Raw genomic sequence first — 18982 nt, 5'->3', positions numbered from 1 at the left:
GGTGCGGGTGGAGCCGAGCGCTCTTCCCCGCCCCGAGGAGCGCCGGGATTCACCCCAGTAACAAAAACAGTAGGGATGTAATGGTTTAGGGGAGCGGAGCCTCGGCCCCTCCGGCCCCCGTCCCTGCGGAGCCGGGGCCGCCGCTGCCGCAGCGCCGGGGCCGGCGGGGCAGCCCTGCCGCGGCTGCGGGACCGGGCGGCGCGGGAGGCTCGGCCTGTGCAGCCCCCTCCCTCCCGCCTCCCCTCCTTCTCCTTCCTCTCTCCTCCCCTCCCTCCCCTCCCTCCCTCCTCCCATGCCAACCTGCTGCCGCCTTTGTCGGCGCAGCCCGGCGCTATGGCATCCTGCTGGGGCTTCAGGCTCGGGCTCTTCCTCCTCCTCCTCCTCCTCCTCCTCCTCCTGGCCGGGAAGCGGCTGCTGCAGCGGCAGACCCAGCCCTGACGGCCGCGCTGCCCGCGCCGGAGGCAGGCGGAGCCCGCAGGTGAGCCCCAGGTGCGGAGGGGGCGCGGGGCGGTGGGAAAGGGGCGCCGAGGACAAGAGCTCCCCATCTCCAGCGCCAGGGATGCGCTGAGCACCCCGAGGTGCCGGGGAGCGGGGTCAGCACCGGCTCCCCCCGCCGGGCTGGGAGAAGGAGGAGTAAGTGCAGGTAAGAGACCCCTCAGCCCCTGCGGTCCCCACCGGTGCCCCGGGGTCCTGCCTCTTTTGTTAAGCTCTCTAGGAAAAGGGATACTCCAAAATCGTGAAACTCCGTCTAGGACTTTGGCAGCTCCACTTTAGTCCCGTACATCCGGATCTGCTCGAGAGGAGCAAGTGGGTGACCCTTGGGCTGAGCCCCAGGGACCCCAACCCCCAAACGGAGTCTGAAGGAATGGGGATCAGGGAAACTGCACCCACCAGGGCAAGGGAGCAGGATGGCAGTGAGATTGTTGTAGACTTGGTGTGCAAAAATCCAGGTTGTCCTCAGATGGGATAAATTGCTCACATTTAATTAAATTAGGCTTTTTTTGTGTTTGTCTGTCAGTATTTTTAATGGTGTCTCCTTATACAGAAATTCCGGTAAAAAAGTGGCTTGGATGTGCTCTAATAATGCATTTGGAGGACAGTATTTGTGTGTGTCTGAATGGGCCAAGAGTTGGCAAAGAATAACCAAGAGTATATGATGCAGTAATAATTCAAGTAATTTATTTCACGGTTTTAGAATTATTGCACTTTCCCAGATCGTAGATACCTTAACCTGGATTGCATAACTGAACCGTGCAAATAATCAACCTAATGTTACTATGCAAGAAAAATCAATGGCAAACCCTGTTCGTCTTGAGCTCTTGCACAGCCGTGAGGCTCCACTGCTTTTATCCACAAGTTCCCTATTAATATATGCACTCAGACCCTTTAAAACCCGCTGAATTCTGGGCTGCTGGGGAAGCTGAAGTGTTGTGCAGAGTCCTTTTACAGCAGAGCCTGCCTCTGTTAAGGAGCTGGGTTTGTAAAGCGCGGTTTTCCAGGGCTCATTCACGCAAGATAAGAGCCAGAAAACAGCAGCTTCTTCCAGGGCCGTGCCCAGCGAGCCCCGGTGACCCTCGCAGGAGGCTGGCAGCGGGATGCCCGGGGGGATGCGGGCTGTGCATCGCTCCCGTGCCCGGCAGCAGCGAGCCGCTGGCGACAGCGGGTGCACAGGCACCCTGAGCTCCCGGCGTGCAGGTGCTCCTTCCCTCCGGCTCTGAAGGAGTGAATAAAAACCACACCGGCGAGGCAGGGAGCCAGCACCCACCTCCACCCGCCGGGACTGAGCCCACCCTGCTGCTGCGGTCCGGAGGAGGCAGCCCGTGTCAGACTGGTCAGGAGGACTTCTCAATGAAAGGTGGAGAGCAGCAGTTGCCATTGCACGGGCAGGGCTCCAAAGTGTGTGTTTTAGTTTTCTTTTTAATGAGCAGCAGAAGGCTGGAGGGAGGAGGAGGAATAAGGTGTGTGGAAATGGGCATTGTTTCCCTGAGTGCCAGCTCCTGTGCCTGTGTGCAGTGGAAGCCAGATGGGGCTCAAGGTCCCCATTCCTTCATCAGAAATTTCTTAATGTTTTGACAGAGAAATGGATTTTTGAGTGTGGGAGAAAACAAGAACTGAATTCCATCTTGATGGGTTACATTAACGTAAGGCAACCGTCGCCTGCCTTGTTTTATAGTACCTGGTGTTGGGAAGGCAGGCTGAATGATGTATGAGCTCAAGTTAATAGTAAACCAGCGTATCACTGGCTCTGTATTAATGCTGTGCTGTGCTGAAGTCGCTGGCTCTTTCTGAGGGGATGGATGCAAGGATCACTCGCTGCCTGCCGTTGTGTTGCTGTAGTGGCATTCTAGGGTGGCCCTTTAGTCACCGTGGGGGGAACAAAATGAGGATGCTCTTTCCCTCTTGGCTGGCAAATCAAAGGGAGAGGGGAAATGATGACTCCAGCAGTCACATCTGTGTGTTAGCTGCACCTGCTGTGGGTATTGGGAAACCGGGAGAGCCAATGTCAGTGGCACAAAGAACAGGGAAGGAAATGAAGGAGGAAATAAGAGAGGAAGAGAACGTGGTCTGTATGCCAGTGGCCATGATTCAGACTCGTGCAGGGCACCTTGCCACCCTGCAGCTGCTCAGGGAAGTCAAGTGGTGGGACTGTCTCTTGAATCCTGTGCTAGGGTTTATCTACCCCAGTGTGTGCTGCCCTTGGACCACTTGGCAGGGCAGGATTTGGGCTGAAGGAGTCACAGGAAAGCAGCCAGGGCAACTGGGGAGCAGTACTAATTTAATGAATTCCTGTGTATGGCAAATTATAGGGTAGTCAAGAGATGAGGGGATCACCCCTACCCCACTGCTGATTTAGGAGGTGGTGAGGATGGGAAGGGCATTCTGGTTTTCCTGCAAGAAAGCAAGATGCATGAAAGAGTGTGCAGATTCCTCTGGTCTGGAGAACCACAGGGGAGAGGTTTCATGGAGGCTTGGTTCCTAAAGACACCAGAAAATAGAACAGAATATTCCCTTTGTGCAGCAGAAAGGTCCGCTGGGGATGGAGCTTGCAATTGTAATATTCTTGGACTTCTCCTCCAGAGGCTGAGACAGTGGGTTAGTGGTAAGATGAGAGCTCAGTTCATTGCTCCTGGTGCAGGGCAAGAAGACATCGATTTGTGGTAAGTCTGGAGCTCATCTGCGTGCTAGGAGAGCCAGCCCCCATCGACTGGCTGTGCAATCTGATGCTCTACAAGCCCATGCTGGGATATAATTGTGCTATTAGAGCAGCAAATGTCAAATCTCGGGAAGCTGAGTCAAAGCAGCCCTTCCAGTGTTAATATAACAAAATCATTAAGGATGAAATGTTAAGTGGCTCCTTTGGTCAGAGATGGTCTTGGTGAAAATAATTAAGCCAGATCTTATCCTTTTGTCTGGGGAGCTCCATGTGTCTGGAGACCAAAGTCAGTTTGAGGGGGGGGTTTGGAGGATGTGTGTGGCTGCTGGCAGTGAGGGTAAGGCACGGGGACCTTGGTGGAATTGAGGCCATCTGAGGAGACCCTGTGCTGCTGCTCTTGCTGTGGCTGCTTGCATTTGCTGCTTTTGATTGATTCGTGACCCTGTACTTTATTTAAAAGGCCTTCCTGTGCTTATTTCAGAGCTCTGCATTTGTGTGCAATGTCTAGCTCTATTCTGGTCCTGCTTTGAGAGACACTGAATGAACGTGGACATAATGGCTGAGATGGTGCATGGCCAAGTGCTTGGCACCCGGGATGTGGCAGCTCCTGGGGTGGCCTGCCAAGAAGCACCTGTCTTTGTTGCAGGCTGTTAGGAACCTTGACAAGAGACAGAGGAGCTTAAAGTGCCACTAAAATTTTTGGCAGGTTTTTACATCCCTGAACCAGGAAACAAGATTTCAAGGCCCTTATATATTATCCTTATGGGCTAGTACATCCTGTTCTTCACAGCCCCAATCTGTTGATGCTCCACTAGCAGCAATGTTTCTGATGCTCTGGCACAAGGGAGCACTCATTTCCATGGTCAGGCTGAAGCCCAGAAATATCTTTCACACCTGAAATTCTCTCACACCACAGAGCTGTTTGTGAACAGCCAAAGGGTAAAGGAGAAATTATTCCAGCTCCTAGCTAGCTTTCTTTTCCTCAAGGGCTATATCTGAGTTTGCAACCTGCCTTTTCAGCTTCCACCTCCCATAGCTGAGTCTCAGTTAAATGAATTGGCTGAATTCCCACCTGAGCAGGTTCAGCTCTCTCCTGGTCACCCTTGTTTCAAAGCAACATGAAGATTGGGGGTATGCAGCAGGGCTTTCACCCAGCTTACTGAACTTGTCATCATTCAGCAGCCTTGCAAATCAGGCTGCATCTGAGTTTTACCAGATTCATAGTGGTCAGAAACCTGAAATTAAAACCTCTGATGACACAAAGAATCGTTTGGTGCAAAGCAAAGATTTTCAAGGAGCTATACCTAGGATATCCTCACTGGGATGAGAGAGTAACGACAGAAGGGTGGGGAACAAAATGGGTTGTCACTTTTCAAAAATACATTAGCACAAACTGGCTACTTGGGTGTTTTACAGGAGTGTGAGTGGGGAGAAGGCAGGCTGCTGGCAGGCCAGTGTAGGGTGTGCATCAGGCTGTGAAAATGTATATCCAGGTGAGGGGTTGGCAAGAAGCTGTGAATTTACAAATAGGAGGAGATAGTTGCTCTTGCTGGTGTTCAATCCTGGAGGTGACAAAAAGACATATTTTCGCTCCTGTCCCAAGTGGCAGATTTAAAACATGCAGAAAATTGACTTGGAATGCCAGTCCCCTGTCAGCTGGCAATGTCTCTGAGCTCCACACGTGAAGTTTATTCTGTGAGAACTTGGTAGCCTCGGTGGTAACTAGCAGAGTTTGGATCTAGCATGGGAGCATCATTTATGGTGACATGTCAGAGAAATACAAAGGCAGGCTGTGAAAGAGGCTGTGCCTCCAAGCACACACTGCTGAGAGAAAAAGGATACAAGCACCCTCCTCCAGCCTTTTGCATTATTTCTTGGAGCTGAGCACAGAACAGTAAAACATTTTTTCTCTTTTGTCAGCTGGCAGAAGAGTTGTGCTGCTGTGCATAATACAGGAGCTTTAAAAGCAAACATGCATGCAGCAGAGGTGTTGGAAAATCCCTGTAGCCATCCCTTTCTGAGAGTTGTGTTTACAATCACAGAAATACATTCATATTGCTGCTGCTCAGCTCCTGATCACACACAGTAGAGAAAGATGTTATTTAAATAAACAACTGAGTTCATATGGAGACTTATTTCTCATTCTTTTGGGTAACTATTTGTTATGACAGCTGAAGTACTCTGACTTCTGACACTGATAGCAATCACTGATGTGTAATGTCAGGGCAGGAGATGAAACAGGAGCCCAGGATTCTGGAGTGGTGCTCAGGAGTCCTGAGGTTTTTGACCAAAAGGTTCTTTTTAGAATGAGTAATAATAAACCTTGCAATGTTGACTTCAGTGCTTTGCCATTTGGGTGGATATTCTGCACTTGATGGAGGAGAGGCCAGTTCCAGAGGTCATCAAAGGGTGGGAGTGAATGGGAGAAGATAACATACCTTTTTGGGAAACTGTGGAGATTTTTGTCATTCTTATCAGTAAGAATAACAAAGACAGAGTGACCAAACATAGCAATTGGCAGACTGCATCAGCCTGTGCTCTGTCTTTCCTAGTAGCCAACAACAGAGACACCAACAAGGATATTCACAATAGATGGATGAAAAATTGTCAACATCTTTTCCTAATCCATAGTAGCTAAAGGTTGGTTTCAATTCTGAAAGTGCAGGGGTTTATATTCTCCCCAAGATGTTTGCTAGTGTTAGCTGTCCTTGTTCAAGCTGTTCCTGTTATCCACATAAATGTGAAGCTTTTGCTCTTCACCTCTGCCCTGTCATTTCGGGATGGTGAATGGAAATGCACTCCTAGGCTTACTGGGAGCACAGCACTGAAGAGGATGTTCTCTGTCCTTGATATTTCTCTGTCTTCAAATCCATCCTGATTGGCAGCCAGCCCTCTAACATCTGCTGGATTGGTTTCAAGGTTCAGTAAGATTTTTTTTTTAACTCCTTCTGTTCTTTGCTAAATTTTGGACTCCAGAGTCCAAAAGGGGCTCATGCAGACTTTTCATGTGGGACCTGGCAAATTTTCCATTCCTGAATCTTATACTTAAGAAAAGGTATTCCTGGAAAAAAATTGCCACAGTATCCAAAGGAGATAATTCAGAGTAGAGGAGAAAATAATGGTTTGAAGTAAGCAAGATGGCAATTATGTTCTCAGATAACTTCTAAAAACATGTCAGAGGTTTATTGACAGAAAATCTTCCTCAGAGCCATTTGCATTCAGATATGAAAACATGTCATGGTGCAGTAGATCAGCCCTGGTTAGGCTAAGACTGGAATGATTGCAGACAATTTGATGCTCAAACTGTGCTTTGAACCACTCATAAATTGGTAAGAAATTCTATACTGAAATTCTGTGCTGGCTGGGATTGTCTATCTGCCATTAGTTCAGCCTCTCCAAAGCTTCTGCTGTTTGTTCACTTGGTTGCTTTAGTAGACATTGGCATAAAGGAGCCTTCTCGGATAAAACCCTGATTCCATTTAAGTATTGATTTATTGGATGCCAGAATTGCAGCCTGAAGTTCAGAGCATGAGGATAGGTTATGAAAGCAAGCACTGGATGGCATGGTTAGGGAGTCAGGCCCCATCTCTAGCTGAGTTGCAAGGCCCTGGGTATTACCTGTGGGTGACTTACAATCTTTTTTGTGTTGCTGTAGAAGTGGAACGTGGTTTCCAGGCTAAACGGCAAAATACACTTAAGCCATGGAGTCCAACCAGGAATCCTCGCTCTTCCTGGTGAAGATATTGGAGGAGCTGGACACCAAGCAGAATACTGTTTCTTACCAGGATCTCTGCAAGTCCCTGTGTGCAAGGTTTGATTTATCCCAGTTGGCCAAGCTCAGAAGCGTGCTGTTTTACACAGCTTGCCTGGATCCTAATTTCCCAGCGACTTTGTTCAAAGACAAAATGAGATGCACTGTAAACAATCAGCAATCAAAGAAAATCATGGTTGCAGCAGATATAGTAACAATATTCAACCTCATACAAATGAACGGGGGAGTGGCCAAGGAGAAGCTTCCAGTTGCGAGGCACAAAGTGAAGAAGAAGGAGTCCTTTGAGTCCTGCAGGTCTGACACAGAGATCTGCAATATGGCAGACTGTGTGCTTGACTGCGTGCCCAACTGTGAGCTCAACGACCAGGACTTTAACCGGGGCTTTCCAGTCAGAAGGTCTTCGAAATGCAGAAAGATGGACTGCAAAGACTGCCAGCAGTTCGTCCCCTCATCAGAGCCCAACTTCTTGCTCGGTGTTAATAAGGACATGAAGGGCCGGGCTGCCTCTCTGGACAGGCTGCAGGCACTGGCTTCCTACTCCATCGCCACGTCCCCACCGTGTGAGATGCAGAGTACGTACTTCCCCATGAACATTGAAAATGAATCTATTTCAGACCAGGATTCCTTGCCTATAAGTGCAGGCATAAAAGAAACTTTCATTTCAAATGATGAGCCGTTCATGATGCAGTCGTGTGTCCAGAAAAGAAATATATTCAAAGAAGATTTTCATAATCTGATTACAATATCTCCCAACTTAATACCATCCAACAAGACACCAGAAGATGGACACAGAGAGCCTCAGAACAGGAAAGAAAGCTCTAAGCAGACTTTCTTCAACCACAGCTTTGAAATGCCATACAGCAGCCAGTACTTGAATCCAATTTATTCTCCTATACCGGACAAAAGGCGAGTGAAGCATGAAAGTTTAGATGATCTTCAAGCTTCAACATATTTTGGCCCAACTACTGTTCTTGGACCACAGGAAACCAAAAAGTGGACTGGAAAGCCAACCAAGCAAACTGCCTGGCCAGCTAAAAGCTGGAGTTTAAATACTGAGGAGGTCCCTGACTTTGAGCGCTCATTTTTTAATAGGAAGCAGTCTGAAGAGAAATCACGATACCAGAGTTCGAGCAACCCATCTCCAAACTTTACTTCAGTTGACAGGCATCAGTCCTACCTAAATGCAAAGGATCAGCAGCCACTTATGCAGGCAAACTATGCTGTGAAACCCAACGGGCATAAACCTAAGGAAATTCCTTCCATTCTAGATGTGGAGAAACATGAGCCAGTCAAAAAGTTTAAGGATAAAAGCATTAACTGTACTTCTGTCCAGATCTTAAGCATTGACAGGACCATGAGTGTTGGGACACAAACAGAGCAGCAGGTTCTGGAGCACAAGAAATGCAAGGATTTGTGTGCAGCAGGCCAAGCCAAGTACGGCGAGCGGCACTCTCTGAAGCAGTCGGATGACGACTCTGAAATCGTGAGCGATGACATCAGTGACATTTTCCGGTTTTTGGATGACATGAGTATCAGCGGATCCACGGGAGTGATGCAGTCCTCGTGCTACAACAGCACTGGTTCCTTGTCTCAGGTGCATAAATCAGACTGTGAGAGCTCACCTGAGCACAATTTGACTAAGATCTCCAATGGGAGTGCCTGTAACAAACTGGATAAAGTGGTCAGGACAGATGTCAGTAACACAGATGATGAACTGAAAACCAGTGTCTGCAAATTAGTCTTGAGGATTGGTGAAATAGAGAAGAAACTGGAATCTCTCTCAGGTGTCCGAGAGGAAATCTCTCAAGTCCTGGGAAAATTAAGCAAGCTGGATCAAAAAATCCAGCAGCCAGAGAAGGTCAGTGTGCAAATAGATCTCAACTCTTTGACAAGCGATGCCGCGTCAGATGAGAGCAACTCCCCGCAGATATTTCAGTGCCACAATACTCCTCATGGGGGCAAGCTGGAGAATAATCCAGAATGGTGCTGCTCAGATGCCAGTGGAAGTAATAGTGAGAGTCTTCGAGTAAAAGCCTTAAAAAAAAGTTTGTTTACTAGGAGATCATCAAGATCACTAACAGAAGAAAACAGTGCAACCGAATCCAAAATAGCGAGTATTTCAAACTCTCCCCGAGACTGGAGAGCTATTACCTACACCAACCAAGTTGGCATTGCAGAGGAGGAGGTGAAAGAGAGAGATGGAGGAGAAAATAAGGACTGGCACAGGAAATCTAAAGAGGTAATTTCAACTTTAACTCACATAAAAAATGCTTAAAAATAATGTGGTTATGAATGCTTTCCATAGTCATCACAAGCCTCAGGGTATGACAATGCTTTGCCCTGCCATGTTATGCCTGCCTTTATTGTTATCATAATTGAGTGATTTTGTACCTGTAGGTTTTTGCTTGGCAACTGCAAAATGCCCAAGTTGCTTCAAAAAAGCTTTGCTTTTTTGAAAAGAAAGGGTGGTAATGTGGGTGTGACATCTTGCGAAGGTGATGGTATTCTTTATCATCTGCAGCAATATAAGAAGGCTTTGGTGAAAAGGGTGTGGGGAAAATTGAAATTGTCTAGTGATTGTTTTGGAAGGGATATTTTCAAATTGAATTGTGGTGGCTTTTTTCAGAGAGGTATGTACATATTTAAAAGCCAACAAAATAGATGGATTCAAATCCCTCAAGGAAAAAAAACCCTTGTATGTGTGCTGTGAGATGCTCATTGTAGTTATGTTCTCTCTATCTGACTTTTCATAGTCATTTAAATTAATCTTAAGCCTCCTGTTGTGGAACTGCAGCCTAGCTGTGCTCTTGGTTTGGCTGGGCAGAAAAACTCTGCCCATCCTCCCAGCAGCTTCCCTGTGCCCCCTTCAGTGACCCCATGGATGTCCTGGCTGCCCTTGTGCAGGGCTCTGGCCGCTGCTCTGTGAAACTGCACGGGGTGGGTGCTTGTTTCTGTTTGGGGAGGGGTCTGCAGCCCCTTGTCACTTGTGAGCGCATGACAGGCAAGCTGTGCCTTCTTACAACAGGGAGTGAGGGCAGAGAAGGGTTGAGAAAAGAGAGGAAGAGGTTTGATGGAAAATTGGGTGAACTAGAAACCATAAACCGTGGGTTGTTGCTAGACTGCAGAGGGGCAAGAAGGCCATCCTCAGTCAGCCCAAACCTTGGCTTTCGTGCACGTGTCTTTGCTTAGGATGATATGGTGATTTTGAGAGTCCCTTCCAGACTCCTTCAGAGGCCTGTGGCTGACACTGGATGGTACCATGGATGCTGCAGTGTTAGGCTGGGGGTATCTCTGAAGAATACTTCATGTTTGGATTTGATCTGGAAACAGAAGCCTGGAAGCCTGCTCGTGTCTCTCAGCTTTTGCAGATCTGGGCTTCTCTGGATGTCAGGGCCATTTTCAGAATATTTTTTTGATCTCTGAACAGCACAAACCCTAAATTTCTTCTGCTTCATCAGTATTGTGTTCGTGTTGGAGTTGTGTCTGTAAAATACCTCAATACCTCTTTGGCTGGTTTGTGAGAAGAAGGTGGGCAAATGGATGAAGGCCATCCAAAACCTTCATCCTAGCTGGTCTATTTTTTTATCATACGGTGCTTCTGAAAGGAATATCTCTGTCTTTTGTGTTTAACTCCCTCATAGTCTTGTTTTTTTCTCTCAAATTCTTTTAAACCCTATTGCAGGCAGACAGGCAATATGAAATCCCACAGCCACATAGACTCTCTAAACAGCCAAAAGATGCTTTCTTGATTGAACAAGTCTTTAGTCCTCATCCCTACCCTGCATCACTCAAGTCACACATGAAAAGCAACCCTCTCTACACAGACATGAGGTTGACAGAGCTGGCTGAAGTGAAACGTGCCCAGCCATCATGGACCATAGAGGAATACACGAGGAATTCGGGGGATAAAGGCAAGATTGCAGCCTTGGATCTACAAGTAAGTCTCATTTGTTTAATTTGAATGGCTTGATTGCAAATGGATGTTGCCAGAATATGCATTTAAGAAGGGATTTGGATAGCTCAGGAAAGAGCTGTGGATTGTTGAGTCTCTAATCTTGCTGATCCCTATCCATCTTGGCCAGGGACAATGTAGAATGTGAATGTTTCATTGCTGAATGGTGATCCTTGACAGGCTGGTGGTCCCAGCTTATTCTGCAATGGAGAGATGTCTTCTAAGCCATCATGGCTTTAGTAGCTCTAAAGAAGAGTTGGGAATAAGGGAGTGCAGGGGTGAACTGGCCCCTAACTGCAGCAAGGCAGAGTGGTGCAGGAGCTGGAGCTACTGCCTTTTCTTCTGCCTCTGAATTATTCACAGGGAATTGCAATGCTAGGTTTGGAGTTTTTTTCCATTTTACTAGGAACACAAGACATCAAATACTTGTAGAAGATGTTCAATACCATGACTGGTTTTGAAACATATCACTGTGGAAGCTTTGAAGTGGCTGTTGGAAACCAGCCAGGCAACTAATGCTGTGTCTAGTTTGCATTTTGGTTCAGCTCATAAGTGTGCAGGCTCTTGTGCAACAAGAAGAGGAGACACATTCAAATTTTTTTGCATTAATGTTTTCCCAACACAAAATCACAAACCTGACATAAAATGAGCACCCACATTGGATACCCTGTGTAGTCTGATAAACACAATGCATCTTTTAGGAGGGAAGATACCTGTGCAGAAGTTTAAAGAGGAGATCTGAAGAATGACATCCAAAATTAGTCAATACCAAAGAAATGTTGAATTTCTTGGTCTCAAAACCCAAAACGTGTCGCACAATGATATCGACACTGATGTGCAAATAACTGTGTATCCTTTATATGCACTTTGACAGTAGAATGTTGTTACAGTGAGCTCATGGGCACTCTGTGCCCCCTGCACCAGGACCCTGTGACTCTGATCAGATAACCTTGGACCCCTCCTTCCTGCCCCAACGGGGTTGGCAGAGAGCCAGAGAAGCCCACCCTGTCCAAAGTCTATATAGACCCCTGACATTTCCTGTTCGTCCTCTTTTACCCCACTCTCCACATGGACATCACAGAATAAAGAGAGCTGCACCAACATAGAATGTAGGTCAGTGGAGAGGTCTGGTGCTGATCTCAGGCATTTTGGGTTCTGTGGGCAGAAGTCTGTGGGGTGCAGCTGTGCTCAGGGAGGGAGTCTGCTTGTCTCCACAGCTGTCTGCCAGGGAAAGTTGCGTGGAAGAGTCTGAGTCTTTGCTGCTCCATGTCAGCCCTCAATGGCTCAGTGGTTAGGTGCCAGCTCCAAACCCATCAGACTAATCCCTAGGAAAGCATCAGGATTCTGAGCCTCAGGATTCTGAGCTGGCTGATTTGGATTTGAAACCATCAACCACACAGTGTTGTAGTGCAACTCCCATGAGTGTTTGTGCAGGAATTTGTGCGCGACAAATTCACCTCCTTGCTTGGCTCATGCAAACTTCCCTGTCCTCACCAGCCCCTGCTCTTTGCTGTGGCTGAAGTGCACTCAGAGAGAAAGCGAGCAGGCTGCATCTTGCCTCAACTCCCTGCTGCTTTTTGGGTATTAAAAGCTTTAGAGGGCTTACTAAATTCCTAACCCTTGCATTGCAGACTGTATGCTAGAGTAGGAATAGGCTGGAAGAAGTTCCAGTGCAGCAGGCAGTCACAAAGCATCACTTACCTGCTGTGTGAGGCAATAAGGGAGGTGATATTTGGAAGCAAAGCCCCTTTGGGAGAAGTGTTCTCCATCTGCTTCTCGTTGGGCTGTTGTGTTCTCTGTAAGCAGCTCTGCATGGCTGTGAGCAAACCAGAGAAATCGGCTTATTGCCATCATTTACCTTTAGGATAAAGGTGATAGAAGTTTACTGGTTTGATTCTCTCCCTCCAAAAAGATTGTCAGAATTGCATCTACCCTGCAAAGCCCATGTCTAGACTTTATAATGAAGCTTACTGACGAACTTAAAAAATAGACACAGACTGATGAGTGGGTTTTTTTCCCAGTGATTAAGTTTATTAGAACTGAAAGTAAATACATTATGCCTTAATGAACATTCCTACGTCTGGCAATGAAATGGGAAAGGAAGCTGATTAACAGTAATGGGCCTTTTTAATAATGCATCTTCCTTCTGAAGTAGTTAAAAGGTCAATGCCAAGGCAGATGGGTCCAAAACTGCAATTTCCTTGAAGCATGGTATGCCTATCTTTGGGTTTTTTTTACCTTTGTTTACTTAAAATTTCTCCTGGAGCCTGACAAGTCTGCTGGGTTTTCCTTCAAAAAAAGAAATTGCAAAACTAGTCAGTCCCAAAGCTTGTCCCAGGTGTGGGCTCTGTGTGAGATTCATTGCTTTGCTTTGTGTATGATGATCCACTGGGATGAAACAGTATCAGGCTATTTTCTGATGCCTTTAGAGATGAGATTGCTGCCTTTTTTCCAATGCTGAAACAGGTCATTCAATGCACTAAAGATAAAATCACAGATGTGGCTGATGGCCCCTGTTTCAGCATCCTAACACTATCATAGAGGTGTCCATTAAATGATCATAAAACCATTGCTCAATTTTTATTGTTTATTTCTGAGATTGCTATAAAATCACTTCTTTTAGAAGTTCTTTACATAAAATAAATACTGCTATCAGGAAAAGCAAAGTTTCAGCCAGTAGCTCGTGGCCACAAAATCTGAATTAGTCAGTTAAAGGCTAAAGGATTAGTCAAATCCTTCTCAAGTCAGCTGGAGTTTCTTTGCAGGGTCCAACAAGCTTTGGATCAGGACTGTTACAAGCACAGAAATGGTGTGTGTTAGGGTATTTTTGCCATAATATTTTTATATTGAATATTTTTCTTTTTTTTTTTTTTTAAGAAATGGGATTTTGGAGCCTCAGATAAAGGAGACAGCTTTGGGGAAATGCTGTCATTTTTCAAAATGTTTTTTTTTACTTAACTGCTTTCTGCTGATAAGTTCAACATAATGTGTAGTGTTTGGGTTTCCCCAGTTTTCCTCTTATTTTCCTCTAACATAGAGGTTAAAGGGGGTAAAAAACAAGCAAAGTTGAAATGAAAAGCTTTAAGAGCTCATAAATGCTTAGGAACAAAAAGCTGTAAGACATAAAAACCAAGTAATTCAGATGGAAATACTGATGAAGTTCTGCAGGTTGCCTGTGTCCCTTGCCTGTGTCCCCAGTAAATACCATTCCAGAGGAGGGGTCTGTAAATTGCCCCTGCAGCAGGGCTGGGTGCTGGATGGGCTGGGTTATCATGCCCTGCAAGCAAGTCACAGTGCCAAAATTAGGGTTAGCTTTATGAAATGTAGTGCATGAGGAGCATATATTAAGAACCTTTCCCATCAGCTGAGCTTTAATAATTTAAAAATTATTAACAGTAACAGGCCGGCATTGCTGACACCTCTGCTGTCGAGCAGATTAAAGAGATCTTATTTAAATGCCATCCAGGGTGACGAAGTTTCCGGTAAATCAGAGGTACGTGAGGGATTTTGGAGCAGAATCTTACTGTTCCAGGAGTCTATTTTTTGCAGTATTTTTTTACCACTTTCGTCAGCTTTATGGAATTGGGACCAGGAGATGAAGGGGTGTGAGAAGTGGCAATAACCCACTTTATCCTGACAGCAAATTCAGGTGCAGCTGGGAGGCCTCCAGGAACATCTGCTTTGCTTACTTATTTTCTTAATGGCAGACCCCAGACAACTAACAACTGTTTCCTTTCCATTTTCAGACTCAAGAATCTTTAAACCCCAACAACTTAGAGTACTGGATGGAAGACATTTATACCCCTGGCTACGATTCCTTGTTGAAGCGGAAGGAAGCCGAGTTCCGGCGAGCGAAGGTTTGCAAGATCGCTGCGCTGATCGCAGCGGCCGCCTGCACCGTCATCCTGGTCATTGTGGTTCCCATTTGCACCATGAAATCCTGAGCCTGGGCACACACCTGTGACTCCCAGCCACGTGTGTCTCGGGCAGCTCACACTGTGTGTCAAATGCCTGCTGGCTAAACTGTGAGGAGTTCGCTGAGCAGAAATGTCCCGAGGCTATCCCGGTGGAGAATGAAGGCAGGACGCAGAACAGCTAGATACATTTTTGGCAAAGTCCTATTTTAAATAACAGACTGTGTGGTGGAGTTAATGGGAACTCAGATTGATTTTTATGCATTTTTAAAAGTGCAATATTTTTTTTTCCTAAAGGAATGATATAATGTTTTACAGAATCAGTGACTGATGAGAATCAAGGCAAAAGAGGAAGGTTGAGCTATGTTGCATTTAAAGGAGGTGTGGGTAGATGGAGGTAGCACTGTATAGGAGGGAATGTTGTATATGCATTACATTGAGGAGCTAGGGAAGTCTTAACAGCTCTCTACAGTGTTGAAAACTCTGAATGTATTGTATTTATTTTATAGTATTTATGTATTTCATGATCATTTGTTCGAAAGCAGACTGTGTAGCTGTGAACAGAGTTCATTCCTACGTTCAGATTAAAAAGGGCTCTTTGTATTTGGTCTTGCCCTAAGACCCACTGTATCATCACTGAGTATTTAGTTAAGTGCAATGTGCTGCAGACCAAAAAGATTATGTTTTAAAGCAATCACAAGAGGTTTTAGTTACTTCTGTTGAATAACATTTGCATAGAGCTGGCAAACTTGCCTTGCCAAAAGGTTATTCTTTACCTCTGCAGACAGTGAAATTGTCTCAATTTCACTCCTGCCAGCAAGCAAAGCTGGCAAGTCAAAGCAACACTCTGTTAAAGTTCTTGGAAATGTAATCTGAACAGTCTCAATTTTTTTTCCCCACGAAGTCTTTGTGCCTTTTTTTAGACTCTAGGTTAAATAGAACTGTTTAATTTTTTGCTATTTTAAGCCCATAACATAAATCACAGCATAATGGGTACTAATGGAGGTCCTTTTCCTGCAAGCCTTCTACACAGTTCCGAGTACTCCTCAGGCAGCAGGGCTGGTGGTTACTGAGCACTTACATTAAGGGCACAATTTCTCAGCACTGGTAGAAACTTGCTGCTGCTGCAATGCATTCAGCACAGGAAGATCTTTTGCTTCCCTCTTGCTAATGTACTTAAGAATGATGGTTGAATCTACTGGACAGCAAGCAGTCTGTATCCCCTGGGAATTGTCCATCTGATGCTTTAATCCAAATGCAAATAGCAGGTTCGATGGAATTCTCAAGCTGGGACAGAAATTGCCTGTCATGGTTAGTGAAAGCAAAAAATCCAGACAGTATTACTCTTCTGTCAAGTATAGGAAAAAAAAAGAAAAAAAAAGGATTTTCAGGAAATAATATGATCTTGCTGGTCCTCCAAGGGAAAGGAGATTCTTTTAGTGAATGCTCTTTATGTAGGGTAATTTTGGTTTCTTCAGAAGCAGCCTCCCTACACATTGGCACACCAGCTAAGAAAGCACTGGATGCTCCTTCCTCTGGCTCTGTGGGATGTGCTGCACTCACTGTTTGTTTCTGACTGGTTTAAAAAAAGTATTGAGGGGAGAGTGTGTGGGAGGTGAAGGCTTTGTAGTGACTTCAGATGTGTGTCAGTTCTTTCCTGCAGTTGGAGAGCTGTTTATGTGCTGCTCACGTGCTGTGCTTTATTTAGGGATAGGTGATTCCTGAGACTGTTAATCTATCAGAAAAACAAGGGTAAGCACAGCGTTGGATGTCCCATCAGCAAATAGAGAACAAGAATAGGCCCACAGACAAAACCTGTGCCTGCCTGGCCTGAATCCTCACCCAAATTCTATGACTTTGGCCCATTCATAATACTAAGATAATTTCTCTTTCCTCCCAGATACTGCAGGATGGAGTCACAGCAGGGAGGGAGCAATTCACACTGTCTATTTTAGGCTGCCTTTGGTTATGGTGTGATTCAGAGCACCTGAGCACAGGAGCTCAGGATCCGTGTGTAGTAAATATAGGCAGGTAGAGAAACCTCTGGGGACAATTCAGAGCTGCCAGCAAGATATCTAATATTAGACATGTGAAAAACGCTCTGGAGGACACTGCTCTGCAGTTTACCTCATGCACAATTTAGGTTGGTTGTCTGTGTAGAAAAACCCATTCCTGGTTTCAGGTAATGTCAGGAAGCCCTCTGACACCCCTGCTTGGCTGTTGGGGTGAGAGGTGTGTCCCTGTGGGGCACAGTGGCAATGCCCCATCTGCCCACACCAGCAGTGACAAGACCCTGGGAGGGCAGCAGGAGTGGGGACAGAGCTCCTGCCTTCTCCAGCCCCTCTTGCATGACCATGGATGGTCTGGCCCTGCTGCCCCCAGCCCCAGGTCAGCAGCATTTCACCAGGGCATCTCAGTTGTCTGATTTTAGAAAATATCAGCCTAAGGGGAGGTGGGACATGGCTGTGGGAGGTGTTACTGATCACAGGGTTTATCTGTTCAACTCATCCAGCTGGCACCAGATGAGTCTTGCATTAGAGATGCCCAAAATCCTGGGAAGGCTTTGCAGGTTATGGAGCTGTGGGTGATGTGAAGAGGGCCCAACCCAAGCACTCAACATCCCAAGCATCCATGCTGCTTCCTGATTTACTGAGGTGCCTTTGCCCCTCCTTACTTGAGGCACCCACGGCTCAGTGGTTTCCTTGCACACCAGGCTGTGGTTTGCCCTGGATGCCCTCCTGGGGCTCCATCCAGCTCCTGCAGCTTCTGGAAGCATTTCCACAGTGCCAGGAGCCTGAGGGGAGCTGGGAGGGCAGAGCCTGGCTCCCTGCTCCACAAACACCTCTGTGAGCCACTGCCCTCCCGTCTCCTCCACACCCTGCTGCCTCTGGCAGCTCCCTGGCACCACTGGCACGTACATCCCAAGCCATTCCCAGTGGGATTTGCATCTGGCACAGAGCCCTTCTTAAAACAGGCAAGGAGCTGGAGCCATGGGATGCTGCTGCTGGAGGAGAGCAGCCAGGCAAGGAGGAAGCCTGCGCAGAGTGTACAAACTAGGTGAAATCCTGACATATTAACCTGCAAGAATATCGTGATCCACCTTGTGAACCAGTTACCAACTAGAATACACTGTATACCATATGATAGACTTTTGTATAAAAAAAAGAAATTAAAGCTATAGGTACATTGTAATCCTTGGTGTGATTGAAAAAGTGTCCTAGATTGTATTACTTAATTAAAATTATGATGAGCATATTGAACTGTTTTTTCGTATTTATGCCTTATAAACTTGATATATTACAAATGATAAAACTGCAAAAACTATAAGAAAAGATACTCCATTTTGGGGGCAAATTCCATTTTGCTTTTCCTAAAAAAAAAAGAGTGCTGCTTTAAATGAGCTTAATAAATCATGTGTGCAGAAGAGCAAGAGTAGGATATGTCCCCAAATGACTTTTTAGGATTTTTTTTTTTTTAATGGGGCTTTGGTTAATGTACTATGTAATAATTTTATTTTATAATGTTACTGTACAATGTTGCCTTTTGGTTCATTTAAATATAACACCAAATAAACTTGAAAATTACAGTGTCCTAAGTTTTAATGAAACAGTTATAGTAATTTATTACTCCATTGCTTTTCTTCTTTTTTTTTTTCCCAGGGACATCAAGATAGCCATGGGATGTGAGTGTCTCAGTGTTAGATAACTAAGCAGTCTATCTAGTTCTTGGCAGAATTGCTAATGGATTTCTAACTTGTGAAATAATAAGATGGCAGAAGATAATGAAAAATGAATTTGTTTGGTTTCTTTTAAAAGCCCCTTTGCATCACATTGTTTGGGCTTCTGGAAGATTAGCTCTTGACACTAATCATGTTTTATTTTATAGGTTATTTCATGACTGAGTTTTGCCATATCAACTGTTTTAACAAGGTCATGACTAATATTTTGCTATTTGTTTAACTTATATGTTTATGCAACCACTGTCCCTTTTATGTCAGTACTATAGATAAGTGTTTATAATCACCTGTGCACAGGCAGTCAGTTGACTTAGGGTCCCTGGATGAATTTAATTTGCTGCTTGTGAGTTGTTAATTGCAAAATCATGTTGTCTTAAAATGCCAGGTGTTGAAACACAGGTAGAGCTGAACCTACCACTGTCAGAAGTTACAGAGGGCAGTGGTGGAAGAGGAC

At 45.7% G+C, this 18982-nt stretch overlaps 1 protein-coding gene across 7 annotated transcripts; it reads left to right on the top strand.

The window, feature by feature from the left end:
- Positions 1-290: 290 nt before the first annotated feature.
- MINAR1 (membrane integral NOTCH2 associated receptor 1) lies at positions 291-18399 on the top strand. Of its 7 annotated transcripts, none has more exons than XM_021537605.2 (4): positions 291-478; positions 6810-9165; positions 10609-10863; positions 14625-18399. In XM_021537605.2, exons 2-4 carry the CDS (start codon positions 6856-6858, stop codon positions 14820-14822), a joined length of 2763 nt encoding a protein of 920 aa, XP_021393280.2. In that variant the 5' UTR covers positions 291-478; positions 6810-6855; the 3' UTR covers positions 14823-18399. The 7 variants fall into 7 exon arrangements, with proteins under 7 accessions (XP_021393280.2, XP_021393284.2, XP_021393286.2 ...); XM_021537608.2 differs by lacking the exon at positions 291-478 and adding an exon at positions 1817-1855; XM_021537607.2 differs by lacking the exon at positions 291-478 and adding an exon at positions 6039-6073.
- Positions 18400-18982: the final 583 nt, after the last annotated feature.

Source organism: Lonchura striata, chromosome 11 (genome assembly GCF_046129695.1).
Source record: "Lonchura striata isolate bLonStr1 chromosome 11, bLonStr1.mat, whole genome shotgun sequence".
NCBI lineage: Eukaryota > Metazoa > Chordata > Aves > Passeriformes > Estrildidae > Lonchura > Lonchura striata.
This window is presented reverse-complemented; position numbering and strand designations above follow the sequence as displayed.

Bases quoted from the DNA above. Each gene is read 5' to 3' on its own strand.
- MINAR1 (XM_021537605.2), top strand. From the start codon at position 6,856: ATGGAGTCCAACCAGGAATCCTCGCTCTTCCTGGTGAAGATATTGGAG. The intron at 9,166-10,608 runs GTAATTTCAACT...ACCCTATTGCAG, and splicing joins GGCACAGGAAATCTAAAGAG to GCAGACAGGCAATATGAAAT. The intron at 10,864-14,624 runs GTAAGTCTCATT...TTCCATTTTCAG, and splicing joins TTGCAGCCTTGGATCTACAA to ACTCAAGAATCTTTAAACCC.